The sequence below is a fragment of the Venturia canescens genome, chromosome 5 (assembly GCF_019457755.1).
Source record: "Venturia canescens isolate UGA chromosome 5, ASM1945775v1, whole genome shotgun sequence".
NCBI lineage: Eukaryota > Metazoa > Arthropoda > Insecta > Hymenoptera > Ichneumonidae > Venturia > Venturia canescens.
Genome location: NC_057425.1, coordinates 10895763 through 10922870, shown reverse-complemented (window position 1 = coordinate 10922870; position 27108 = coordinate 10895763). Strand labels below are relative to the sequence as shown.

General features: G+C 39.3%; 2 protein-coding genes and 1 long non-coding RNA gene across 8 annotated transcripts; 2 read left to right on the top strand and 1 right to left on the bottom strand.

Moving 5' to 3' along the window:
• The first annotated feature begins 740 nt into the window (after nt 1–740).
• Nucleotides 741–11870, top strand: LOC122410666 (clavesin-2-like). Of its 4 annotated transcripts, none has more exons than XM_043419002.1 (7): nt 741–1221; nt 2770–2922; nt 7222–7444; nt 7824–8028; nt 8198–8321; nt 8456–8668; nt 9521–11870. In XM_043419002.1, exons 3-7 carry the CDS (start codon nt 7282–7284, stop codon nt 10397–10399), a joined length of 1584 nt encoding a protein of 527 aa, XP_043274937.1. In that variant the 5' UTR covers nt 741–1221; nt 2770–2922; nt 7222–7281; the 3' UTR covers nt 10400–11870. The 4 variants fall into 4 exon arrangements, with proteins under 4 accessions (XP_043274937.1, XP_043274935.1, XP_043274938.1 ...); XM_043419003.1 differs by lacking the exon at nt 741–1221 and adding an exon at nt 2161–2524; XM_043419000.1 differs by lacking the exon at nt 2770–2922.
• A 1011-nt stretch (nt 11871–12881) lies between these two features.
• LOC122410504 (fatty-acid amide hydrolase 2-A) lies at nt 12882–27079 on the bottom strand. Of its 3 annotated transcripts, XM_043418685.1 has the most exons (9): nt 27061–27079; nt 26779–26880; nt 17053–17277; nt 16760–16963; nt 16230–16435; nt 15482–15624; nt 15177–15355; nt 14431–14820; nt 12882–13759 (listed from the first exon to the last, which is right to left on the bottom strand). In XM_043418685.1, the coding sequence occupies exons 3-9, from the start codon at nt 17266–17268 to the stop codon at nt 13478–13480; spliced, it is 1620 nt and encodes a 539-aa protein (XP_043274620.1). In that variant the 5' UTR covers nt 17269–17277; nt 26779–26880; nt 27061–27079; the 3' UTR covers nt 12882–13477. The 3 variants fall into 3 exon arrangements, with proteins under 3 accessions (XP_043274620.1, XP_043274621.1, XP_043274619.1); XM_043418686.1 differs by lacking the exon at nt 26779–26880; XM_043418684.1 differs by having other exon boundaries at nt 26779–27067.
• On the top strand, nt 20849–21290 carry LOC122410507 (uncharacterized). The gene is made up of 2 exons (XR_006260966.1): nt 20849–20929; nt 21062–21290. It is a non-coding gene; the product is annotated as an uncharacterized lncRNA (long non-coding RNA).
• Nucleotides 27080–27108: the final 29 nt, after the last annotated feature.

Genomic DNA, 27108 nt, shown 5'->3' with positions numbered 1-27108 from the left:
GCTGGCACGAACTGCTTCTTACTGCGTCCAAGAAAATGGCGTCTCCTGCGCAACCTCGTGAAGTTGACAGGTCCCTTGGCGCGGTTCATTCAAAAATACAATCGCACGAAGGAAAAGGAATGATCGAATCGTTTAGAGGGCACAGTGTTTTTACGTTCGATTGAAGCGGAAATCAACAGTGGAGACGCAACAACATCTTTTCGAAAATAAATCCTCGAGAAAATGGAACAAAAATGCTCTCGCACGCAGAATTTCAACTTGGCTTCTTCAATAATAATTACAATAGAAACATTGCATATAAAAAATTGTGTTTCGTGTTCATGTGCGTAAAATTATGATTGAAAATTTACGGTTTTTTTCATTATATTTTATGCGAACTGAGCATTATTGTGGCACAAGATTTGCTATATAGACAAATACTTCGAATGACACAATAACTATTGCGAAAAATCAATTGCGATTGTTTTTCAAATGATTCTTCGAGTTTTACAACAGCGAACTCGATTTTTCCTAGTTCAACCGTGTCCACTTGGATTTTTGTTTCTACTGAATAGCAAACCATCGAGGAAAGAAACGACGAGTGGGAAGAGAGGTAACAAAATGGACGATTTGTCGTTGCTGGGCGATCGGTAAGTAGAAAGAGCGAAGGGGCGCAGGCGCGAAAACAAACTTCTCGACTTCGAATACTCCGGAGAACGGCACGAACTGTACCTCGTTGTTTTTTGTGTTGTCGTGGTCGTCCGAGGCTTTACGGGGGAACGCACAGTGAGCTCGGGCGTTCGACATTGCGGACGGGTGAAGTTCGAGGTCTCGATTTGTACGTTTCTGTTCGTTGTATGTCCCTCGAAATAGCAGTTCGAAGGGACAAAAAATACGTTACGTAAATTCGAAAGACACTCGGACTCGCGTCGAACAACGTACGAAGCGCAAGTGCAGCGATTGCATTGCATAAAATTCGCGTAACCGTGCAATCTCCCGCGTCATTTTCGATCGGTCTCCTCGGCTCTGATTCAATCCATACACAGTGTCGTCCGTCCTTCGAACGTTAATCCGGAATACATTTCTGCCTTTTCATTGCTACGAATGTCATTTTACCATTTGTTTTTCGACTGAACGAAAACAAAACGTCAATCAGCATCGATCTGCACGCTCGTTGGAAGCGGTTGGAAGAGCCTCGTGTTTGGATTAAGGAAAAACAACTTCTCGGCTCTCATCCGGCAGGTAAACACATTTCGCTTTCTTTTCGAGACTCGCTTTTCTTTGCGTTCTGTGAGCCGACTCGTCGCTTTAATCCGGTGAAAACTAATCGATTTTTCTACACAATAATACGAAGCTCGCACTTTAATCGAAAACGAAGTTTCTCCAGAAGAATTTTATCGTCGAAACGCAATCTGGGCAAAAACAATCCATTACGACGAAACTTTGTTTTGCAACTTCTCACAAACGTTTTTTGTCACATGCTTCCTTCGAACGTGACCCACTTTGACGCGTGTTTTTTAGAGACAAAGACTCGATGACACTTTTGTTCGTCCACCGAAACTACACGAAACAGCGTGTTTCCCTGATACGCGGTTATCGTCCCTGATCAACGAGGCTGCATTAATCAGCAAACGAAACACTACAATCAAATATCTTTTTCATTCTGACTTATCTCGGTCCTCAAAAATCGTACGCTGTCAAAAATACGGCGTATATTTTTCGCCGGAATGTCTCCCGTGAGCGGGTCGACGGCCCGCTCACGAGAGTCAGTTCGATTACGGTAACTACAAATCACAGCAAGCCTGGCCAGAACCTCCTGCCAAGCCAACTTTTCATTTTATTTCGACTTTTTTGTGTTTTTTTTCGAGTCCCAAGTCGCCGGACAGTTTTTCATCTTTATATTTGCGTCGTTGAAGTAATAATTTTTGTGGTGATCGGGAGTGTGCAGTTTTTAAAAATATTGTCGTAAGAGCTCGTCACTATTGTGTGCAGTCATCGCAATCGAGTGGTCTACTATTTTTTCAACCGTGAACGTGACGACGATATCGCGAGCCTTGGGCAACTATATCGCACTAAAGTTTTGAGATAAGACACGCGTTCTCTTCGATTGACCATTCATCGAGCGTGGTTTTAAAAACGTTTACCTTACAGCCACGATTACATTAGTTTTGCAATTGATTCGACGAGCGCGTGGTCCTTCGCGAGCTTTTCACTGCTGACGTCGCACGCGGCTGGGGGCATCGATCAAGTTTATCGGAGTTGTTTACTCAGTGGCGAAGGATATCAGGGACTCGTTGCTGACGGAGGGAAAGTAAAAGTGTGCCGTGAGAAACAACGTTTCGCAATTCACAATACTTAATAGTATGAACGCGAGTTAATCGAGGGGGGCGGTCGACAGTTTCCCGGTCGAAATTTCGGCCCGCTGCTTCGAGTGTTTTCTTCTCCGTTCGGGTGCTTTTCCCGCCGCATAGCGAGTGCAATTTTGCTGTTGTGAATTTCGTAAATCAGCGTGACATCTCAGCGTTTCAACTGGACCTTTTTCCCCGTAAATATATTTGTTGCGCCGCATAAAAAGTGGATTGAATCATAGAATTAAAAGGAAACGTTATTTTCTCAAACGAAACATTTTTTTTTCCTTACGTGACTCTCGGTTTTACACCGTTGCACATTGCTGACTTGAGAAATCGAGAAAATTACATAAACGACTTCCTTATCGAGGTTCCGGAGCACAGTGCAGACCTCTGTGAAACAACGAAATAAAAATTTTCCCATTTTTCATCGCAATTGCAGGTTTGCGTGTCCATTCGACAAGACGCTTCTCAACGCTCGTTCTTTTTATTTCACCGTCTCGTAATAGACACTTTTATCGTGATCCGAAGCTCAGGAACTTGAGGATATTCGTATGGAATCGATTGCTATTCGAGGCACGAAGAATAGGCGTCGGTGAGTCACGAATTACGAATTACCGAAGTGACAATAACCCCGACGTTCGTATAACCTCTTTTCGAAACCATTCACATTCGAGCCTACATTCACATCTCTAAGTCAACAAACGTCATCGATTTTAAAATCCATTATTTTCATTCCTTCAAAATTTCTCGCGAGGCTTCGAGCCTCGAAACAAGCTTGCGCACTGTTTGGCATCGCCCGGCAGTCCGGACTCGATGTCAATGTCGTTTTTCACGCGGTACAAAGCGCAGCGTTCCATTGTTCGAACTCGCAGAGAAGCCCTTTCTTCGACGTCGATCGCGTCGTTTAAAAACTCGTCTAATCAACGCGTCCCTCCGCTAAAATCATTTTTTCACAAAACCACGATTCCCGTACCGAGTTCAGCATTTATTTTGACGCACGTTTTCCTCAATAGAAAAAAACGCGTTGAGCGCTTCTCCTATTATTAAAATTCAATTAATTTCGCTCCGCAGTAACTCCGGCAAAATAATCGCTCTCTCAATTCAAACTCGACGCGAATATTGCCCTGACGATATAATAAAGCCCTATAAATTATGCACATCTCATTATCTACCTAAGCCTGCGTATATGTTTGTGGAACGGGGAATATTGTTACTTCCGTTCGTCCCATTACGGAACCTGCTGTCCAGTGCCGTGTCCGGCATACAGCATGACCACGATTGAGTGTCGCACTCACTAGAGGCACGAGGCCTGGTCGAAGAGACGAAAATTTTTTAAAAATGCATCCTCTCGCGCTAGAATTATTTTTAATTTCCGAGCACGAATAAAAACAGTTTATAGCTCGAGGGAGAAATCCTGAGTCGGGGGTAAAACGGATTCGAAATGTGATTTCGAGCTGATTTTTTAGCTCACATTTTTTAAGACGATTAAAATCGCTGGTTTTTTCTTCGAACCAATAGTTTCGAGTTTTTTTACTCAATCGTGATTCTTTTAGTATTCGTAAAAAATGGAATTAAAAATAATTTCTACAATATTCGCATTAGCGGTGCTCGGGAGGGAAAAAATACAAAGAGAAGCAGTCCATCTGGGCCGAAAACTTACGCAATCGATGGGGAGCCAGGTGGGGGGGAGTCCGTAAACCGTTCGAATATCGGCCGGCTCGGTTTTGTAACCGCGAGGAGAGACGAGCAAAAAACGTTGTTCGAGTTGGCATGTGTGCGGGCACGTGAAATGCGCGCGTATATTTCGTATGTACGAATACATAATTAAGGGGGTTCTGATACCGCGGCACTCAATATCAATTTTTTTTTTCTCACACGAGAAAGTTGAAGCGGTTTAGAAACGGTCTCCAATGAAGGAGACTCGAAAAATAATGTGATTCGCGAGATTCGATTCGTCTGAGAGTTGCGAGAGTGAAAAAAGTCTGTCCGTGTCTTTATTGAGCGGACAAAAAAGCGTTTTTTCAGCGATTCTGAACTCGACGAGGAAAACAGAAAAGAAGGAATATCCGACGATCGTCGAAAGAGATTTTCTCGGCGGGCTGAACGGCGGAGAGCGAATCTCCAAAAGTCGCGTTCCAAGTGGAGAAATACGAGAGACAAAAATTCGAAAAAATCGTCGAAAATCGATGGATTCCAAGGCCTCGCCGATCACTTCGGTACGCGATTTCGCCCACCCCGTGTACACCTCGGCTGAGATAAATATCGATGTGTACAGTGCGACGTACAAGCGTGTATCTCGAGGCTCTGAGTCATCCAAAGTAACCGGCTTCGTGCCGATTTCCGTCCTGCTCGCCTGCAGCCTTGCAAGCGGACTTTCTTCCTCGTTCTCGTTATTGCTCTGTGTCCCTCAACCTTTTTCCACTCGAGCACCGATCCCCTTTCGACGCTGTAAAAGGATTGGTCAACTCGTTTCTCTCCCCGCGAAGAAAATCCATTGTGCCGGGAGTCCTCGGAGCCAAATTTAATGAAAGATAATTGAATAATTGACGAAAGTTTCAGTGGATTTTAGAGGTGTGAGAAAAAGTTTCAATCCCGGCGATCATTTGCGCAAGAATTCTCCTGGAAACGCTGATAAATGTTCAACCGTTTCCACGAGTTTTTGAAATAATTCATTCGAATTATTGATTTATTCTAAAATACTCAACGAACCATTATAATTTTCACAACAAAAATGGAAATAATGAGGAGGAAAAATATTTTTAGAACCACCCCGAGAAACGCTTAGGATCGTATTTTACGGGCGGCTAAATTAGGTCGATTTTAACTTCCTAATTGAAGATCATCACTCTAAATTAACGTCAGAGTTATCAACTCAAAATTTTAAATATCTACATTTTTTCAACTTGTCTCGTGGCAAATGAAATTACGAGCCATTATTCAATCCGAAGTTTCATCCGTTCCTGGCGAAAATACTGTCACTTTTTATGTGGAAAATCGCTTTAGAGAGCGCAAAGGCAAATGGATCGAGAACAAAAAAGTTTTAATAAAAAGACAGAAAGCTGTGAGAGGAATAGGCCGAGCCACAAGAAGAAACAAAATACCGAAATAAGCAAATGTGAGATCGTACGAGTGCTCGTTACCAATTTCGTTCAATTTTTAAGGTAATATATTCATGTATTGCTAGTAAGACAACCGTCTCGAATTTTTTTCCATACCTTCGTTGCATCGTTAGTGCGCACTTTTTCATAAACTTGGTGAGAAGCGTGTTCACTCGTTACGTGGAAAGATGAACGATTTTTTACGCAAAGTCCTTAAAACCCTGTGCATATCTCTTCATATTTAAACTCTGCGTGAATTTCGAGACTTTCTTGAGAAAATGGTTTCGTGCATGAACTACCTTAAAGTGACTAACCGAGTGAGCTCAATTTGAAAAAACGTTTGGAAGAGAAAAAAATTGAGGAGAAAAGAAACTCCTTAAAATTTCTTCGACGCTCCATCAGCTCCGTGCACTTTTCTTCGAGAAATCGCTGCTAGAAAATCTGAAGAATCTGCGGATAGAATCGAAAGATGTGCTATGACGAGCGAGCGTTAAAATCTCCAGAGACTCGTTTCGAGGATCAAACCGAAGCAAAGTGGTGCGCGTGTGTGTGTGAGCGCGTATACAATTATGTAGGAGCGTGTTCTCGTCTAACGGACTCGTTCCTCAACAGTTTTATTTCCATCGGACGTTTGGATCGGCTCTCGGTGTACCGCCGGCCACGAGAGAATTCTCCGTTCCTTCGAGAATCGTGACGCTCTCTTTCTTCCATCTCGTGACTCATATTCCCCCACCTCCGCTTCGTATTTTACCTCTCACGGTTCGTGTTTTGTCTCGCGACCATGCAGTCGCGAAGCTAGTCTCAGAAGAAAGCCTCGTCCCGAAGGAGGACTCACCTGTTTCGATCTCATTGTCGCAGTATTGGAGCGCCGTCGTTTCCGAGCTCTTGCGGTACGGAAACTTATTCACGATCTCGAGTGGTGTTTCGCGTGGACTGCGACTGAAGAGTCGCAGAACCGAGCGAGAAACAATTTATCTTGAATTCTCCTTAAAATCGTTTCGGAATTCGTCATTTTTGAGAGCAGCTCGAGAAAGTAGATTTTTTCTTCGTATTGTCCTTGAACTCTCGCGTGAAAATTTCATTGAAATTCATTCGGAATCGAACGATTTGCGAAAAGCTTTTCACGCTTGTCCTCTTTTGTTTGAGCACACGAAAAACTCAAGGTCAAGTTGCGTGCGAATCGATGATACATGCCGTGGCGCAGACAGCCGTAAGAATTGACAATATTTGAGCAAGATAACGCGGCGGGCTTGTGATGTTTTTTTTATTCGTCGTTATTGCCAGTAAAAATTTACAGCACACTAAATGAGAGCAATAATAAGTAGTGTGCGAGTTTGCAAAGTGCACACACCAGTTTACAGCTTCGAATCGCGATCTTTCATCTCCCGTGACCCTTTTCCGTAGAGCTAGGATACTGATTTTTTGTACAAACTTCATTCGAGTCGTTAGACCACTTGGAAGTCCGAAAAAAGGTCGAATTTCTATCCAGGAAAGCATTGGGTACAAAACTTTATTTTTTCGAACGAGGAAGTACATTTTTCAAGAAAAAAAAACAATAAATAATGTGAAAATCAACAAATGCAGGGACGAAGATCAATAAAATTGTTTCCGTGACTTTCAAATGTTCCGCCTCGAAGTTTCTCCTCCTGGTTCGTTGACAATTCACTTCGGAAACGTATTTTTGAGGAAAAAAATTAAGCATTTGACCATTTTTTCGGCTTTCCGATCACCTGTAAACGCATCGAGCTCCGGTGAGCATTTTTGTGGAAATAAAAGGACCGGCATTCTTCTAGTGCGTCTGAGAAGAACAGCGCTGCGTTGGAGCAATAACTGCAGCGTCGAGACTGAGCATTATGTCAGAATACTGCGAGTACATGTGGGACCCGTCCCGCAGGCATCTCGGGAGTCCAGCTCTTGCACGAAGTATTTACGACGGCGAGGCCAAATTGGATGTCAAAGACAGAAAGTTGGCCATCAAAACTGTCAGAGCGATACTTCGAGGGATGCCTGATGTCGGTGAGTAAATAAAGCTTTCGACCATTTTCTTGATATTGTCACCTTAAATTGCACGAATTTAAATGAAGCAAAAATAAAAGCCCGAGGAAAAATTCAATCTAAATTCGTGACTCGAAGCGACGAAATTTCCCAAAAATTCCAATCAGCTTCCTTCGCGATGTCGACAATCCTCATAAAAAATCGTAAAAAACAAGATTTTTTAATTTGATAAAATAATATTAAAAAATAAAGAAATAAATCAGAATTTGATAACAAAAGGAATAAAATTAGAAATGTGGATTAAGAACAATTCCAAATAAGACTTCACTTACAAATTAGCTGTCAAAAATGAGAAAAAATTAAATGAACGTCAAAATGTTTTGTTTGTGTATGTCTGCAGATCTCAATCGTTGCACGGACGAGTACGTAACCCGATTTTTGCTAGCCCGGAAGTATCGAACTGAACAAGCAGCTGCACTTATCGTTGCTTACCAGTCACAGATCGCTCACAGGCAGGATATTTTTGGCAATTTGACTGCCCGGGATCCTCCCCTTCAGCGGGCACTCCGGGCCGGAATTCCGGGGGTATTGCCGGCGAGAGACAGGTATTTATTTCGCATGTTTATGTTTATTTTATTTCTGACGTAATTACGATGCTCCGTTAAAATTTATTTGCGTGTTATTGTTGAGGCTTATTTGCCATAATTGGCACCGCAATTTAACGAGTTTCGTGACTCACTGTTTCAATGACTGTTTTTAAATTCTCTTTGACAGAAAGGGAAGGTGCGTTCTCGTTATTTTAGCATCTCAGTGGGACCCAATTGCTGTGCCTGCATTGTCCGTTCAACGAGCAATTTTTCTCGTGCTCGAAACTCTCATTCAAGATCCCAGAAACCAGGTAAATGTCTGTCATTCGAAAAGATCGAGAAAAAGCCGAGGAAAAAATTTTTCAGATATTTTTTAACTCTTCCAAGTTGTTTATTGCTCACTTTTATTTATTTTTCTTCTCCTCGTCGAATGTCATTTCAACAGCAATGTGGCTTCGTCGCGGTTGTCGACTGGAGTGGATTTTCTTTACGTCAGGGTGGAGCCCTCGGTGCAGCTGCGCTCCGAAATCTGATCGCGGCTCTCCGAGGACGATTTCCGGCTAGATTCAAAGCCGTCCACTTCCTGTCAGCTCCTCTTTACGTTCAAGCCACCTTGGCACTCGTCAAACCATTTTTGGATGAAAAAACTCGTCATAAGGTAAGCGTGTGCAGCAATAACAGTCGTTGCAAGATTGTGCCCTCGCCGCTGGGCTTTTGAATAGAATTTTTAAGGATTTCGAGTAACTTATCACAAAAATCTATTAACATGTTAAATTCGATAAGGATTGACCGTTTCGTATTCGTGAAATTGAAAAGAAAGAATTACAATTTCACGTCAGTTCTTCAAGGTCGAAAGTTTTACATTTTTTGCCATAAGTTCGAAACTATTCGACAGATTTTTAATTTTGTATATATGACGAAATTTTAAAACAAAATACAAGAATCTTGACTGCTCGCTACAATTGCATAGAGCTTTGAATCATTTGCTTTGTGTATTGTACAAGAAAACGTGGTCATTTCTAACACTTATTTTAAAATTAAACATTTTTCCTGAAAGTTCGTATGCTTTCAGGCCCATATCTGGGAACAGTCGAAAGCTGATAAATTTTGGACGTGATTATGACGAGACTCGTACTATAAGTGCAATTCAAGCAAATTCTCACGTTCTCGTGGAGTATTGCATTTCTATTTTACTCCATCATTGACAAAATATGTTTTCAAGTATTCTTCAAATTGATTTTACTAATGAAAAGTCCAATTAAAAAAAAAATACGAGAAATGTTCGTCAGTGATGTTCCACCATTATCGTTTTACTGTTGAAAAAAATCGATTCATTTTTTTTTTTCAATTCTGAAAAAGACGATAGTTTTTTTCATTTGTATAATTGAACGGAAAGTCATAGAAGAAGAAAAAATGGAAAAACTTTTGGAAAATTCTCCATTCTCACGATTTTTCTTTCCATGGAAATGATCGAAACTGATTTTTTTTTGCTGTATTTTATTCACATTAGATATATCTCCACGGAAACAATTTGAGCACCCTCCACGAGCACTTGCCAACGGACATATTGCCAGCTGAGTTGGGTGGAACAGGCCCAGCGTTCAATCCAGGACTCTGGGCTGAGCCGGTGATCCATTCAGCGATGAAAGAGGCCGAGCTTGCGGCAATAAAGAGGGACAAAGAGATCGCAGAGAGAAGAACGAGCGCTGAGAACGAAAGGAAGAAAGCGTCGGAGGATTCCCCGAAGGAATCATTGGAAAAAAGAACACCAGGAAACGGCGAAGACGCGAGTTCTCAGGAGGAAAAGGCCGAAGATTGCGACACGGGAATAAAGAAAAGTAGAAAATTTATGAGAGATTCGCGCGATTCGGAAAAACCCGATGGCAGAGAATCAGAAATTTCGTCGAACAGTGCACAGAGTCCGCTGATCGAAGTCGAAAGAACGAATGATCGCGAAGATTCGATTAAAATTGATCATTCGAAAGAAAATAAGAAAAATTCTTCAAAAGTAAGTGAGCAAAATTTCACCGAAAAAAATGTTGAATTTCATGACCATTTTTTCGGCTCATCAGCGAATGTGGATCGTCGGAATGCCGACGAAAAAACGAGACTTCGAGTTTATCGCGATGCGGTTGACACGAATCAAATAAAGTCCTCAAAAAATGCTCCGAAGGATGAAAATTCTCTCAAGGGTGGTAACGAGGCAATCGAAATAATTGATTGTGTCGAAGCCGACACAAATTCCAATGAATTTGAAATGATCTCGAGCCAACCCGATAGCGACGAGAGTCGCGAAAATTCCTTGGAAACTCTCAGACTCGAAAAAGTCGTGAATACTAAAATTAGCAAAAACGAATCTTTGCCCGAAGAAGTTAATCTGATAGCGTAACGTGTAAATTTAAATGATTGTTCGTTAGAAATTTTTCCGAACATTTGAAGAATTTATTCGAATTTTTTGGATTCGAACTTTTGAGGATGAAAAAAGCATAGAGCGAACAAAAAAAATTGAACTTTCTTCATGAGCGACTCAAGTTCCAGGCAATGAAAGTTACACGTTTAGTCATCCTGAAAAAATAATCGAAATCAAATTCTGACAATTTCCATTACGAGAGTGTCCTCGAAAAATCGATTTTTTCAGTCATTTTCGTTTTTTTTTTTATTTCTTCTCGTTACAAAACTTCTGACAAGTTCCATTACGAGTGCTTTTTTCCTTTTAATTTCGTTTTTGTCGAGAATTGGGATCTCTTCAGCGTACACTGAAACTGTGATGACCATGTTACTATTTTAATGATTCAGACAGAACTGCTTATGCTTCCACGAAGAAAGCGTATTTTAGGTATAATATCGTAGCAATAATATTTATCTTTATGACTGTAAGAGAAGTACCGTTGAAAGTAAGAAATTTCTGCGGGTGTGAATCGGTTAGATAATTTTACTTCATTTTTGTATCGCACGTAGTTTTGCTACGTGCCATTAAAACAATTGGAGATTTCAATCGTCGCTGGAGTTTCTCATATTCGCTGTGTTTTTTCAGACTTGATTTTTGTGAGCACTGAAAAGGGTCAAAAATGGGCAATAGGAAAACCAATTCTAACGTGCGAAACTATAAACTCTGTCAGGATCACTCCAATAGTTTTTTTTTTTAAATCCTTTTTTTGTTTTTCTCACTTATTTTAACCGTTCGAAGTAGAAATTCCTTTTCGATCTTAATCAACGGTGATGGAAATATGTGTTAATAGACGGAGAAAGATCTGCTTTTTTCACCAGTCGGAATAGGCGGTTGAAACTGTTTTCAATTGAAGAATAAAAAGTATACAGAATTTCAAGAACGATCTAATCGACGATGCTTCAAAACTCGTTTTTTTTTCGTTTCCCGTAGTCGTATATGTGGAAAAAGCAGAAAATTTGAAGTATTATTTTATTATTCTGATCAAAATAAAAAAAACGAGAGTGACAATTCAGAAACGTCTGTTCTGAAATCGTTGTTCAATCCTAATTTAAGATGAAACGAGTTAAAGCGGTCACGAACAATCTTGTGTATTTAACGACTTATAAAGTGTTAATCGAAAATCATGTGATTCCTAAAAATATTCACCGTAACCCACGGATTCGTGCTTTAATTAAAAAATGAATAGGCTCTCTACAACTGGGCACCTGCAGACATGAGAAATGAATGAAACGCGGGAACGAAGATACATTCACATCGAGTGAGGAAGAAAATAATTTCTTCGAAGGTCTCGAAAAACAAAATAATGGGCTAACATTCCGCAGGTTATTGTATTTTAGAAAAATTTCAAATCGATATATTTTTCTAAAAGTTCACCAATTAATCGCACAATAAAGAAATTCATTAATGAAAACAGTGTATTTTTATCGTTTCTTTGTGTTCATACAAAATTTTATATTTCGTTCTTCGTTTCAGAACGAATTTGCGTTCGCTTGCTGCTCATGCATTTTGTGAGCACCTCTATCTAAACCTTCCTCTTTATGTATTTACTTTGTCACATTATCAAAATACTATACGAAAATCTACTGGGTATATATAATTTCAATGTAATCATGATTCAATCTATAGACACTCGCACACAGATTCAGAGTACTTCCTTTTTGGGATCTTTCTTATTCCCGATAAAACCTTGACAGAATATTTTCAACGAATTGTGCCAAAAAAAAATCACATACGAAAAATTTCGAATACTTTGCAAAAGTTCGAAATCCAAATCGCACAAAGAATTCTTGGTATTCGAAGAACAACGAGGTCGTAAAAAAAATATGGATCTTTTTTTTCTATGTAAAGCTTGTATGAAATCTTGAATATTCACTTATTCAGCATACAATGTGCAGAATTTCGTTCCTTATGAATATGATTTCAAAAAAGTCTTCGAACATACATTCACCCTTCAAATTTAAAAACTCCGTACATCACGTCGCTTGATACAGAGATTTATAAAAGGCACTGGTCAAAGTTTCCTCAGAACGCTCTTGCTCGGAATAAATCTTCGGGACGAGCTCTTGGGTTTCTAAGTAACGCGAGAATTGGGAAAATTCAAAATAATTTACAATTCTTAACAATTGATCACAAAGTGGAAGAATCTTAAATGCTTGGTTGGAACTGTGTCCGAAACACTCCAGTGGAGAGAATAAATTTTATAGGATATTAAAAAAGATGTATATTGTACAAAAAATTCTATTTAAGGTATTCCTTTTACGAATCCGAATATTCTACAAATAACTGATTTTAAATGCCAGTTAAGTAAAAGTGCATGCGAATAGATTGGCGAAATTTCAGGTCAGATTACCGAACATTCAATAAAGAATTAAAACTTGAAAAATGGTAAAATTTATACGAGAGATTATTGAGATTCCATCATCACCACATTTCTATTCGATAATTCGTGTGCTGAATAATTCTAAATTTCTGATACAAACTGTCTCACAGATAGAAAAAAAATCCAAGGAATCCATAGCGACGATAAAAATAAAGGTTTACCGAATACTTAAATGAGATGTTAACGATAGAAGTTGGAAAAATGGCAGAAAGCTTTTCCCATATAGCAGCGACTTCTCAGAGCTTTAGGAATCACTCCAAATTTCGAGTGCCCTAGTTTGCGCCACTAAAAAATACGGTCATTCGAAAGGAATACCTTAAAAGAAACTGAGGAAATATGTTTCCAACCTAGTGGAAAAAATCATTGGAAATTGACGTGGCCTACCAAACTTTTTGGCAGAGTTCGTCGACTAATTCGTTATATAATATAAATACTTTTTTACCCCAGAATATTATCTTTGCATCTCTTTTCTGAATACTGATTCGCATTCGAGGCTCGGAAAGAGTAACAACAAAAAGCTAACAATAAAAAAATAACGAACGATGAGTTTTGCACGGATTAATTCAATCCTGCGAGGAAAAGTGGCTTCCAAATGAAAAAGTAGATCGGTTTGTTGGTTTGGCCTCGTTTATCTTCGCTCAATAAGAAATCGCAGGTAAGACCCAACCACCAAACGCGTTTTCCAACTCAACCGCAACTGCTAAACTCAAATGATCCTGAAGATGACCGGCGACTACTTGCAAACCGATTGGAAGACCTTGTTTATTGAGTCCCAACGGACACGCAGTTGCGGGAAGACCCAAAATGTTGATAATGCCTGTGTACGCGAAATTGAACGGTTTTATCAGTGGTTCGTGATGGAGCGGCGCTGCGGTCGGATGCGTCGGGTATAAAAATACTCCATCGTCGCCGAGCATGTCCTGGAAAAATTCAAAAAAATTTGAAATCAATGAATTACCTTTCGACAGCCTTTTGCGGAAAATTTGTCAAAAACAATCCGTCTAATTTTAAAGAGTTTTCGGAGTATTTCCGCTGAGAGAATATTTATTCAGTTTTTTCGGTATCGTTCGAATAAACATTAGCTTTCTCTGCTATCTTGTCACCGACTATTAAAAATTTCGTTTTCAAATGGCAAATATAAATTGAGCGATGACAGCTTAAAAACAGCGCAGTACGTTGCACAGAGTTAATAAATGTCGTCGTTAAGTTAATCTAAATAATAAAATAACTCAAACATGAAAAAAATCAAAATAAAGGCATGACTAGATAACTTTTTTCCACCACTGTCGAAACATTTATAAACGTACCGAAATTTATTCGTATTGTCAACATTTTTCATTTCTACAGAGCTGTGTGCGGCGGATTGTTGTTTTCGAACATTTTCGAATAATAAACTCAAGAAATGCTGATGATTTTCATGTGCAATTAGAATTTAGAAATAATTAAGTAAAACTTTAAACTCGTTGCAACGATGACTGTGAAAAAAAATGAATGGAAAAAATGTTTTTTTGAAGCAGATTCGATGCTGTTATCGACCGAAGCGTTTTCATCGTTCCGAAAAATAGTGAAACACTTGAAATTTCTTATTTACCTTGAATTCTTGATAAAGCTCCCGACTTTGCTGAATAAGTGTGGTGCGCTCTTCGCTGTCGTGTTTGAATTTGAACATTTCAAATGCCGCTGTGACAAGAGCAATAAAAGTGTGGGAACCCGTCCGGGTAAACCATTTGAGAAATTCCCAGCCTAAGCTGATACGTCCTTTCCGATTCGCCAGCTCGTGAGCAAAGTCTTTACCGTCCGGAGAGGTCATGTTTGCCAGCCAAAGGGCTAAGCTCTTTTTCATTTTTTTGATCTCTACTTTTTTCGCCTTTACTTTGTGGGCCGTTTCCAAATATTTGACAACGCGTTTTATTCCGTCTTTGATTTCGTGGTCAACAGGCGACACTAAAAGTTGGCCTCCGTCGTCCAACATGTAATAAACCTGTGAAAAATAAATCAAAAAAATTAGCAAGGATTATTACATACGGAAAATTTTTATTCATTGTCAAAAAAGTGAGAAAATAGAAAAAAGAAAAAGGAAAGAAAAACGTAAAACGAAAGTTCGTTTTACAAGTTATAAAAGCAGCGCTGTATTAGTGGATTTTCGAAATTATTATTCATTTGGAACGAAATCTGTTGAAAAATTATTCTGCTCTGTAGAATGGTTGACACAAGAGTTTTTCGCTGACTATTTCCAACCTCAACACTATGAAATCTTTATTCGAAATTTTTCGTTACAAAAATAAAAATGAAAATGCGAAATATTTTCCCAGAGTGCAGAAGCTATAAAAGACTTACTTTGAGTTTGGAAATGTCAACTTTCTCGTCGAGATTAAGCATCGAAGCATTTTCACCAGCCAATACTTTGAGAATAGGAGCAAGATCGGTGGCGTATCTGCACATGGGGCCAATCCCGAGTAAACGATCCTGGTCTTCGCTATGAGGATTCGGGTACTGTCCATCGTTCGATACGACTCCTGGACAACGAAGAATTAATCGATTATTTAATTTTTTAATTTCTTTCACTTTCCAGACAACTAATTTTGTTTACCAACGCAGGAAGTAAAATAATGTCAAAAACTGTTATGAACTCGTGGGCCAACCTTTCGATGGTTTGTGGCCAAAAATTCCGTTGAAGAAACAGGGTATTCGAATAGAGCCGCCAATATCCGAACCTATACCGAATTGAGAGGCTGCAGCAGCTTGGATGCAACCCTCACCGCCTGAAGATCCGCCAACAATGTGCCTGTCGATGGAAAAATAATTAACCCATGGACGAATCACTTGAAAATATTTCATGAAAATAAGATTAATTTTTTACTAATTGCACATGCTAATGAATTTCATATAAACAAAAAAAAATCATACAAAAATTGGAAAATCCGACAGAGTTTTGTTCCCTCAGCTGTGGTATTCCATTCTAGTTCCCAAAAATGTCTTTCCAACTTATTTTTCTCACGAACACTCGTAAAGAAAGAATCGTTGCATGCGTTAATGACCCAAATACATTATCCTCGTCCATGTGTTTTTGAATTGTGGAAAAAATTATTCTACTTCAGAGTGATGGAGAAAATAATTTGAAAAATGGATCAATAACAAGCGAGAGAAAAAGATGGTAAAATGAGTAAATTTTTTGCATTATTTTGGTGACTGGGCGGATTCTCGAGAATTTTCGTTCCAAACTGTTTTACTTGTTTTTCCAAACAATAGAACAATCCCAGATACGATTGAGATCGTATCAGACTAACAGTGAATCTTTGTAAAATGTGGTCTCCCCGAAATATTGAAATAAAAGTTGAAATCGAGTGGACAAATGAAAATGCTGGAGGATTTTTCGCGTTTTGGTTTCACCTCGTGTTATAAGGATTTCTCGTAGTCCCATAAAGACAATTGCCGGTTTCCCACCACATGGCGAGTTCAGAAACGTTAGTAGTTGCCAGTGGAATGGCACCAGCTGCTCTCATGAGTCTTATAACTTCGGCATCGCGATCAGCAACAGTATTTTTTCTCAGGACGAGCCCCGCTGTCTGTTTCATGCCTGAAATTCCTATGCAATCCTGAAAAATAAAAGATTTATGGAGTCGTATAAAAAATGTGAAGAAATTTGCACCAAGAATCGACGCCTTCAAGATTTTATTGAAGGAGTTCCTTTTTCCAAAGACGAAAAGTAGCAATTTTGAATTTTGTCTACGTTACATCAAAAAATAGTAAACCAAAAAAATCCGAACTTCCCGTTGATTGAATTGTTGGAAAAATCTATCAAAATTTCCAATCGAATTTTCCACATCATAAAAAATAAATTTCTAGCAAAAAATAAAGAAAAAAAAACGTTCAATTTTCAGAGTAATTTTCTTCGTCTCTTCTCTAAAATGTTCCTTCACCTTCGTGGTGAAAGGGACGCCAAAAAATGGTTTCTTCTCGGCGAGAATTTGTGACGATGGTGCACTGGGCGAGGCCAGTAGTTCGTCACACTTGCGAGCTTCGTTAAGGGCTTCGTCGAATCGATCCTCGCACACGCAATTCAATATTGGCTGAACTTCCTTTATTCGGTCGATGTAGGCTTGCACGACTGACGTGGCAGTGACCTTGAAAAATTTCAATCCATTTCCAAAATTGTCTAGCTGTAAAAATAAACGATAAACAATAAAAAAAAAGTCGCTTATTCGAAGCTCACTCTTTTCTCCCGGATCATCATCGCGATCGCTTTGCACGATCTCAGTGTGTGGATCATGTCGGTTATCGGTGGTTGAGATTCCCCGGGTCCACTGATGTACGCCGCGAGGAGGAAGATAAATCGTCCAACGAACTCCACGAGTCGATGGACGAGCCCAATGATTTTATGGCTGACTTTCATTTTTTTCTCTCTTGCTGAATATCCTTTCGTCGACATTTATTCCACCTGTAAAATGTTAAAAATTCGTACCTCTTAATAAAATTATCTGAACGGGAGTTTCGGCAAATTGAAACCCGATCGGAATCGATCTATGCGGTGCAACGTTGTACTACATTTCTGTGCTACGCGTCGATTGTTTATTGTTGTACACGTTTGTACGTCGAGCCGTTGGAACAAAATCGGAAAACTGTTTTCGGAAAACACGATTAAGGCCTAGGGCAATGAAAGTCCCGCGAACCATGCGATCCCCAAATTTTTCCGTGTCAAAGTTGACAAGAACGATGAAAAAGCTTCGCTTGCCTCTATATTGAGTGCATCGATTTTATTACGTACACGCAAAGAGCTGCGGAATAAATTTTTCGCTGAATTTCACAGTGGAGATAACTCTCATTCACGGGAACGAAAAAATGATGGTTCAACATATTTCTAATGGATTGCAATCGTCTCAGTTAAATTGAACGATTTAAGGCCTTATATTAAGGCCGCCACACTTGTGATGGGCGGAAAAATCGAAAATTTTTTTATTACATATTCATTAAGTACAATGTCTGAAGAATATTCTCACCAAACTTCATAAAGATCCGTACCAAATTTATACCACTTATTCATTATAATAACAGCTAGAGCCTGGACGAAAGATTTCGTATTTTGCTGGAAAAGAAAATCGTAACAAAAACTCGAAAATTTAGCACCTCGAAAAGTGATTTTTTTGTTAAAACTGTCGCCATTTTTTTTTAAATCAACATTTTTACAAATCCTTCGTTCAGGCCCAAGCTATTATTATAATACACAAGTGGTATAAATTTGGGATGAATCGGATTAACAGTTTTTCAGTTGTCACGTCCACTGCAACTGATCCTCAAAAAAAGGTGCTACTGGAATACAGCTGGAGTTCCGCAATTTAGATAAATTTTTTGGTGAAAAAAATTATACAAGTACACGAACCTCTTTACTAACGAATGTCATTCACAGTTTTTCATTAAAATTTATTTTCTTGGCAAAAAAAAATCAAGAAAATCACGTTTTTTGCCTGCTGCAAGTGTACATAAGGCCTTAATTTTGTACGCGAAAAAATCGTCATTCAAATCTACGTAACATTGAACAGCTTTTGACTCGAAAAAATGAGAAAATCTTATTATATCTCCATAAAACATCGAAGCGTTTTCTTGCAGTCTGAATTTATATTTTTCACGTTTGCAAAGCGTTTTAATAGGCAGAGTTGCGCGTGCCGAACATACTTCTATTAAGGAAGTTGAGGCTGTACAGTCATTTTTTTTACCCAAAAGTGATGACCTGTACCTTTCAAAAGTTAGGCCAGTTTACAGTTTGGCAATGTTGCATACACTTTAAAGAAAAGTTGAAAACACGAACAGTGTCGATTCTAGCCTCAAAAAACTGCACGGAAAACAGATTATTATTAATATAATCTCAGCAAATCTCCTAATAAATCTGAAAAAAATTGACATTATTCGACAAGTCTTGCTCGTGTTGCCCAAAAAATTTCATATTTTTAGCATCATTTTTAACGGAGATATCACTGAATGTGTCTTGACTTCCATAAGATTACATGTTATTTGGCCCAAATTGTTATTGATTTTTCTCAGCAACGACGCTCCTAAACTGTCTGAAAATTTAACTGATTTTTTTTACACTTCACTTTATAAGATGCAATCGGTTTAAAAGCGGTGACATCATTTTCATTCTAATGCCTCAACTTCCCTAACGTTGTTGAGTGTTAAAATTCTCATCTTTCAACACGTCATTATCAATCTCGATTTCGTAATCCTGCGAAGAACAACGAGTCCCGTAAGAATGCGGTATTATGACTAAACGGGGTGTTGCGAGAAGCGTCACGGGCGACGGATAATTCTGCCTTCGAAACCGATGGCTGTGTTTTTATGTATTTCTTTTTTTAACGAAATAAATGTCAATTCAAGGACCGTAGTTCCGTCGGCCGCTTTTCGAGTTACAATTTCGTGGTCAGACGTTCCAGTCGATATTTCAATTGCTGACATAAATGCCGGAGAGGTCATCTCGATTCAGGGCGGGGGAAGGTCGTGCGTGCTAATTGTCGACGATCGATGCTACAGCGAGCTTTTTTAATCATTATTTATTTACGAATAAATAGCGAGGCTCTTAGAGTATGTACAATAGGGCATTTTACGTCATGTAAAAAAACATAAAAATGCATCTTCATGATAGATTTCGTAAAAAGGTAAACGAGAAACGTCATGTTTATTCATAAAAATGCAATTTCAATTCGATAACTCAATTTTAATAATCGTCCTTTTTCATCCGTCTTTCAAATTTCTAGAACGCCTTCCCCCATATCGGATTCCAACGCGACGTCACTCCGGTGGTAAACAATCTACATATTTATCGCGTATTCTGTGTTATTTTGAAATTGTACAATTTATTATTAAGTTTGTGGACTTTAATATCATTTATTCTATTAAAATCGCATGATGGAAAAGGGCTTTGCGAGAGCAGAAAGTACGAATCTACCGATGATAAGTACTTCGATGCTGGCGATGAATCCACAATTTTTGTTGGGTTTTTGCACTTGTATTATTGCATTCAGGCACGAGACACCAATGATATACGCTACAACTCATTATTTTCACAAATCTTGTCACTTGGTCTTTCGCAGTCGTATTGTTTGCCAACGGAGTGACGTCCCAAGCCGAAACAGCACGGCGGCTAGACTTTCCACCCGAAAAAATTCGAAATCATAAATAATAAACGACGCTGAAGTTTGCAACGTTGGAGTCCGCAACGAAATGAAAGAAAAAAACATTTGTAAATCACCAATTTTTTATTGCACAAAGCATCAACGCGGATTGAAAAACTACGAATTGCGAATTCGACAGGGAACGAAATTGGAGAATTACTGGAATTATTGGAGGATTTTTTTACACCATTTGGTTGGACTCCAACGTTGCAAACTTCAGCGTCATAATAATAAATAGTTTTCAAGGAACCTTTTCGGTCTTATGAAATAAAAATGAAAATTCTACTGGTTTATTACGATCTCAGAGTTTTCAAAAAACTGTATGTAATACCCCATTTTGTGCTGCTGCGCAAGTGATGATTTTTTTCTGAAGTTCGGCGTATTTGAATTTATGGAAGTACCGGAATAACTGAAAGCTCACAATAAGATTACATTTCTTGAGCCACTTTACTACGGTCGAAAACAGCCACAGGAAATTCGGAGTGTAAAAAAAAATTCATTGGCAAAGCTTCAGTGAAAATGACGCTTTTCTTTTGTTCTCCCTCACGCTTGGACGAGTAGATTTCCGTTGGAAAATTCATGTAATCGATGTTTCGGATAAACCTACAAAGCGCGATAAGCGAAAGTTTAGCTGGCACGTATGCAAGGTGCTAAAATGATAGCAGAAACGTGCGATATCGTCGCTCTTTCCATCCCAATGTAAACGATATTTATGTATTACCACAATCTGTGCTGGGCGATTATAAAAAACGGGAAAAACGAGATATTTATCTTTGCAGTTGGAATGTACGAGCGAGCCACTCGTGGAGCGGAGAGCGCGAGCGTAAAGATAGGAAAACATAAGCATGACGATATCGTCAAGACGCCACGGCTGCGACGAGGATCGCGTTCCCAGGTTTACGATTCGGGCCAGCGGGTGTCGCAAAAGTAATGCTCAACGTTTGAAAACCGAAATAATCTCGGAAGAAACACATATTTTCAGCTTTTTAGCTTCGAGTCACGTCCTCGATGCGTCATCACAGTTTTTTTCTTTCTCCATTTTTCAAAATACATTTTCAGGGTTACGGCCATCAAAAACCACGAAAAATGACGAATTTACGAGCTTTGATACGATAGCAAATGCTTGTTGATACCAAAAAATACAGAGAAACGAGTCAAACTTTGCGTTTGCTTCCAAACATTGTTTTCGAAGTCGGTGGACTTGTCTCGAGAAGCCCTCGATTGATCGTGGTCGAGTTTGCAAGGCATGCGATTTTATTCGCGATCTTCAAATTGATGTTCATTTTTTCATAGCTACCCGAAACGATACGTTTCGTAACCACCCTGTTAAAAAATCTAATAATCGCATCGACGCGCTTTGTATTTATTATTGTTTGACCTAAGGTAGTTCTGCATGCGTACGAGCTAAAAATTTGGGCAGCGGCGTACATAAAATTCAATGCTTACACGGTGTTGCCGGCTAAAAGGGTTTTTTTCTAGTAACAGAATTAACCATGAGTTCTGTTTTCCGAGTTCGTGTCCTCGCATCTTTCCAGCACACGTCTCTTGAATTCTTGCTTGGACGTGGCTTCGCTTGGCTTGTTTCGTTGAGTCGCACGTGTTGTTTATTTGTACTCTGGCGCCTCTATCTAACGGTTTTAGGCAGAGGCGCTTCCCCTTTCCTGTCTTTCTTCTGTTTCCCCTCTCCCCTCTCCTCCGACTTCCTTTCTTCTGCTGACCCTCCCACGTCCTTCTTATTATCAAGAGACGGGGTAGCGGCTCGATCTTTCATTTTCCTCTCCATTTCCCTATCACGGATTCCTTCAACCTCTTCCACGCGATTTTCTCCGCTTTCCATCCACTTTCAGACTCGTTCCTTTTGCTTTTCTCCCTTTTTATTACCAACTCCGTTTTCCGTCCGAGCTCCTCCCTTCCTTCCGCTGTTCGCCGTCTACATCGACGCCATTTTCCATCCTCTTATTCTCCTGAATACTATGACGCTGAAGTTTCCAACGTTGGAGTCCAACGAAATGATCGAAAAAAAACTCTCCAATAATTCCAGTAATTCTCCTATTTTGTTCCCTACCAAATTTGCGATTCGTAGTTTTTCAAGCTGCACCAACGATTCGTGAAATAAAAAATTGGTGAATTACAAACGTTTTTTTCGTTCATTTCGTTGGACTCCAACGTTGCAAACTTCAGCGTCGTTGAATACTTCTGCTTGCTTCTCGACTCTCCCTTCGTCGTGTTTTCCTCCTTCCCTGCCAGCTGACTCCCCTCTTTCATCGTCGTGTAGTCCATCTTTCTTGCCTCTTTTCTATCATCTTTACCCATCTCGTTTTTCCCTCCTTCTCATCGTCCTCTGCTTGCCCTCGATTCTTCCTCGTCTCGTACTTCGTAGTCATTCTCTCTTTCCTCCATTTCCCTCGTTTCTCAGGCTTCCTCCCGCCGCTTTTTCCCCACCGATCGAACTTTACACTCTTCCTATTTCCACAGTTCTTTATTCTCCTTATCAATCGGCCTTTCACTTCCCTTCATCCCACCATTCTCCTTTATCCTTTTGCTTCCTTTACGAAGTCTCGTGTCGACGCTTCCACCGCTTTTTCCCCGACGTCACTTTATTTCTTTGCATCCTGTAGCCTCTTCATTTTTCGGCACTCGTCACTTGCCGGCTCGTACGCGACAGTCACGCGTTTCCCTCGACCCCACTTGTTGCTCATCTCCTTTATACCTAGTCTGCGCATCGTCCGTCCTCGCTTTCCTGCATTTGGCTCCCTCGACGTCGGCCTCTTTTCGCACCGACTCTCGGGACTCTCTCACACCACTTCCCTCTTTGTTCCTCCTCCTCTTTCTTGCCCTCGCCGTTCCGCCGTTGCTAACCTCACTTTCACTGCGATTCATTCCTTCATTTTCCATCCCTATTCCTTTTTCTCCTTCTGCTTCTCCTTTTTGACGCCGCACACTCTAGCGCGACTTTTCCCTTCTCTCCGCCGCCGTATTATGCAGTGAAAACGCGTACCTTTTTAATCCAAAAGTGAAATTTCTAAATCGAATTACAGAAATATGTTTCTATGAACGATTTTGTAATTAAATTGTTTTTACAACTCAACTAACTCGAATTAATCGAACTTTCGTTCATCAAATGAATGATAACGATACAATCAATAATTCGCATTTTGGCTTTCCGTAACCATAAAAAATGAAAAAAAAAAAAAAAAATAAGAAAAACAAGAGCGTGAGTCAGGCTTCGAACGTCGCCGAATATCGCCAATGCCCCTCCGCCGCACAGGTCGGACACGAGGCTACGGGATCGAAATGTCGCCGAACCGTACCAGTAGCCTGGCCATTTACGAGATTGGGTAATCACGAGATAGCCAAAAAGCGGACAGTGTTCAGAGCGCTCGATATATGCGAGTCAATCTGAAAAATCGAAGGACTGATTTTTTTTCACAAATTTCAGTACGTTTCTTCATACACGGGAACTTTGGCTGCAGTCATTGGCAGTGACCGAGAGTTTGCTTTTATCCATGCTCGTCCGACTGCTCGTTGAGCGTATGGATCAGTCAGCTAACCTCACTTGGAATTTTCGAAATCGAAATTCTTCGACACAGTTTGACCGATTAAGGAGGGTGGCTACCGACGATACAATGTTGCCAGCATGCTAAACCATGTTAAATACATTAAAAATTTCAAAATGATAAGAATTTAATAAAATTTGGTGAACATATTCTTTAGGGCCAAATTTGACAGTACAAATTTTTTAAGATTTTTCTTCTGTACAGTTATCGAGTAATTGATCACTAAAGTTCAAGTGTATAAGCATAGCGTTTCCATATATATAGGTATACATTCCGGGCATAAGAAATCTGCTTTAATCCGTAATTACTCGATGACTAAGCAGAAGAAAATTTTGAAAAAAATTGTGTCTTCGCACTTGATGTTGAAGAACATTATCACCAAATTTGATCAATTTCTTATCAATTTGACGAACGTAGCCACCCTCCTTAAAAAGAAGCTCTGTCGGCCCACGCAGGGGGATGGCAAAAATGATTCATGCTCAAGGCGTTACTGCGAAACTGTATCAGAGAACGCCCAGTGTTCACGATTGTTTCGAAGAATCTGGATAAAAGTACTTTATTCGTGTCGAAACGTATTTCTTACATTTTTTCTTTTGATATTTCTATTTTATTTATATTTGTATATTGTTTTTTGTTCAACAAAAGAAAAAAATTTGAAAAGTGCTCCCTCAAGATGGTCAAGAAGCACGATGCTCAAAGCTTACTCTATGAGGTGCTATATTTTTCATTCCATTTTGGCTTGAGGAAGCAATTTACAAATTTTAATTTGCACCGTTTTTTTCTGTATATACAAGGAAATAATGTATTTTCTCTACCTTCTTTTACGAACATTAATTTATCTCTTTGTTTAAATTCACAAAAAAAAACTAAATGACGAGCCATCAGAAAAAACAGTTTGCAACTTTCAATTTTCATCGTTTTTATATTTACATTGAAATTAAATAATTCCGACAACTTTGCTGGAAAGTACAGAGGAAGTACAGACTTATACACAATATCTTTAAAAATTTCCAAAAATTGAAGCGGTTAGACGATTTTTTGGAAAACTCATATTTTCGTAAAATTCAAAAAATCATAAAATTTAAACCGCTCAACCGATATTCCCCAAATTCAATACCAACCTTCCTATTACGATAGTCTATTTATAAAAAAAAAGTTATCAATAAATCTTAAAATTTTCGAAAGTTAGAGCGTCGACACGCTTTTTATGAAAATTTCAAAACGTCGTATGATTCGTAATTTTTTACAAATTCTGACAAAATTATCAGAGAACGAAGAGCTTGCATAGATTAACATCTGTGCAAAACGGTAGTCCTGTATCTCAAACCGTTTCCGAGTTATAAGCGTTTTAATTTTGCAGTGCCATAACATACACACACACACACATCCGGACATTTTTTCTAGATATGATTTTTCGATGTTTTGGGACATTTTGTGGACATTGACATTGAAAAACTGGAAAAAAATTTTTCATCATCACATAGCTTCCTCTATGAGGAAGCAAAATTGAAAATTGACCATTATTTTGACTGTATAAGCTGGGGTAATTCTTCAGGCACACCGCTGCTCGGATATCACAATCGCTTTGTTTGCCATTTATCGCGAACATATTTTTAACGACGTGAAGTCCGCTTGTTTACGATTTTATCACGATCTCAGCGGAGCAACCGGCGATACCTTGAGTTGGGAAAGCTAAGGTCACGGTTAAAGCAGGAAAGATTCACAAAATATGAAAGAGATATAAAGGGAAAAAATGAAATATTGTGAGAAATTTTGCTTTCATCATTCCACGGTGACGATAGCAATGATTTTTTTCCTCAAAACGAAGCCGCACGAACGTGCGAAAATGGAAAGAGAAGAACTCGATACCGATGCGCACTCACATTTAGATTGGTAAAGAGCACCATAAATTCTTTCTGCACATTATGAGTTTTCCTAGGAGCTGCTACTTTCCAATGACTCATTTTCGTCCACTAGTACCGACGAAAAAAAACGTGGAATACCTATTTCGTAGCACAGGTCCGGAGTTGATATTTAAAAAAATCTACAATAAAATTTCGAGACACGTGTATATTTCGCATTTGTCGGAATTTTGTAAGTTCTGGGCCTCCCCTGTACACAATGAAAAAACCATTTCGACCGTGAATTCAATAAAAATAACCGGAGAACTTTGGGCCGATGAGTCAATCGAAACAAAAATATCTCCGACGATCAAAATACAATGAATTCGCTTTTATCAATATTCCTGATACAGGGTGCACATACTGATTGAATGTTTTTGAGAAAAATGTTCGATTTGTTTATAATTTACTATTATTATCAATCCATGTTTATAATTATGGCCAGAAATGTGTTTTGTAGCGTTTAATCACCGACACAATACGTTCATAAAAATTAATGCGTCTGTTCGCATATTCATTTTTAATTTCTGACATAATTTCATTGCATGCTCGTACTGCGTGTTGATAAATGCAAATTTTACTGATTAAATGCATCCCAAGTAACAGGAAAGGTTCACCTCAATAATTCCGATTCCGATACGATGTTTGAATTCAGATTTTTTACACTTTGAAATCTGCAATACGATGGAGTACGGTTCAAGGCTTCAGACGATTTTTTCATACGATTGATGGCATTCACTTTTCCGATCGGACTTTCAGATGCATACTCACGAATTCGAAATCCCCGTGTACGTTGTCATAAACGAAATGAATGTCGCAAATTTTCGCGACATTCGGATAACAAAAGTCCGAGATTAAGCCTGAAAAAATGGCACTTGCGAAAACGCCTATTACCGCACGTAATCTAACTTTTATGTAACGCATACAGACATCAGTCATCTGTGCACAAAATTTTATTCCACAGAACTATAGCGAAAAAAAGACGAATTCGCCAAGTCTAACGGGATTCTAAACTCTGGGTGGAATTGAAACTTGTTAAAATAAGTGTCGATTTGGTTTTAGTTCCGAAACGATTTACAGTTTTATATTCGAATAATTACGAGTTCTTTGAACGGTTAGGGCATAAAACTGTAAATAAACTCCGGGCTTCGTGTGCATTTGCGTATAACACAAGCGTCGTTTATTCTGTATCTCGTTTGACACACACACGAAGCAAAAATCAGAGTTTTATGGGCGTAGAAAAACGACAGGAATTTCGAATTTTAGGGGAAAAAACACGGAATTTAATTTAGAGAAAGAAACATTTATGAGAAATTACCCAAAGTGAAGCCCGTCTGCGTTGACGCGCAGCGACTTGCTCCTTATCACGCGCGAGAACACACAATGTCACCGGCGTCGCGGTACACTCGGCACGTTTTCTCTTCACAATTGATACGATGAAAAAATTAGATAAGAACAAAAAATCAATAGCAACAGAATAATATAGATTAGTGACAAAAGCCGCGTGCTGTCTGCTCCAACACTCAGGCAAAATGGGCCAGAGCGGTCAGAGGATGAAAAAAAGAAAACAATAGAAAAACTGGCAATGCCGGAGACACACCTATGCGACCGCACGGAGATGGACTACTGACTCGGCCTCTCGATTGAC

Excerpts from the sequence above, each read along its gene's own strand:
- LOC122410666 (XM_043419000.1), top strand. The coding sequence starts at position 7,282 with ATGTCAGAATACTGCGAGTACATGTGGGACCCGTCCCGCAGGCATCTC. Across the intron at positions 8,029-8,197 it reads GTATTGCCGGCGAGAGACAG|AAAGGGAAGGTGCGTTCTCG; the intron begins GTATTTATTTCG and ends TCTCTTTGACAG. Across the intron at positions 8,669-9,520 it reads ATGAAAAAACTCGTCATAAG|ATATATCTCCACGGAAACAA; the intron begins GTAAGCGTGTGC and ends TATTCACATTAG.
- LOC122410504 (XM_043418685.1), bottom strand. The coding sequence starts at position 17,268 with ATGTCGACGAAAGGATATTCAGCAAGAGAGAAAAAAATGAAAGTCAGC. Across the intron at positions 15,356-15,481 it reads TGGCCACAAACCATCGAAAG|GAGTCGTATCGAACGATGGA; the intron begins GTTGGCCCACGA and ends TTCGTTGTCCAG. Across the intron at positions 14,821-15,176 it reads TTGACATTTCCAAACTCAAA|GTTTATTACATGTTGGACGA; the intron begins GTAAGTCTTTTA and ends TATTTTTCACAG.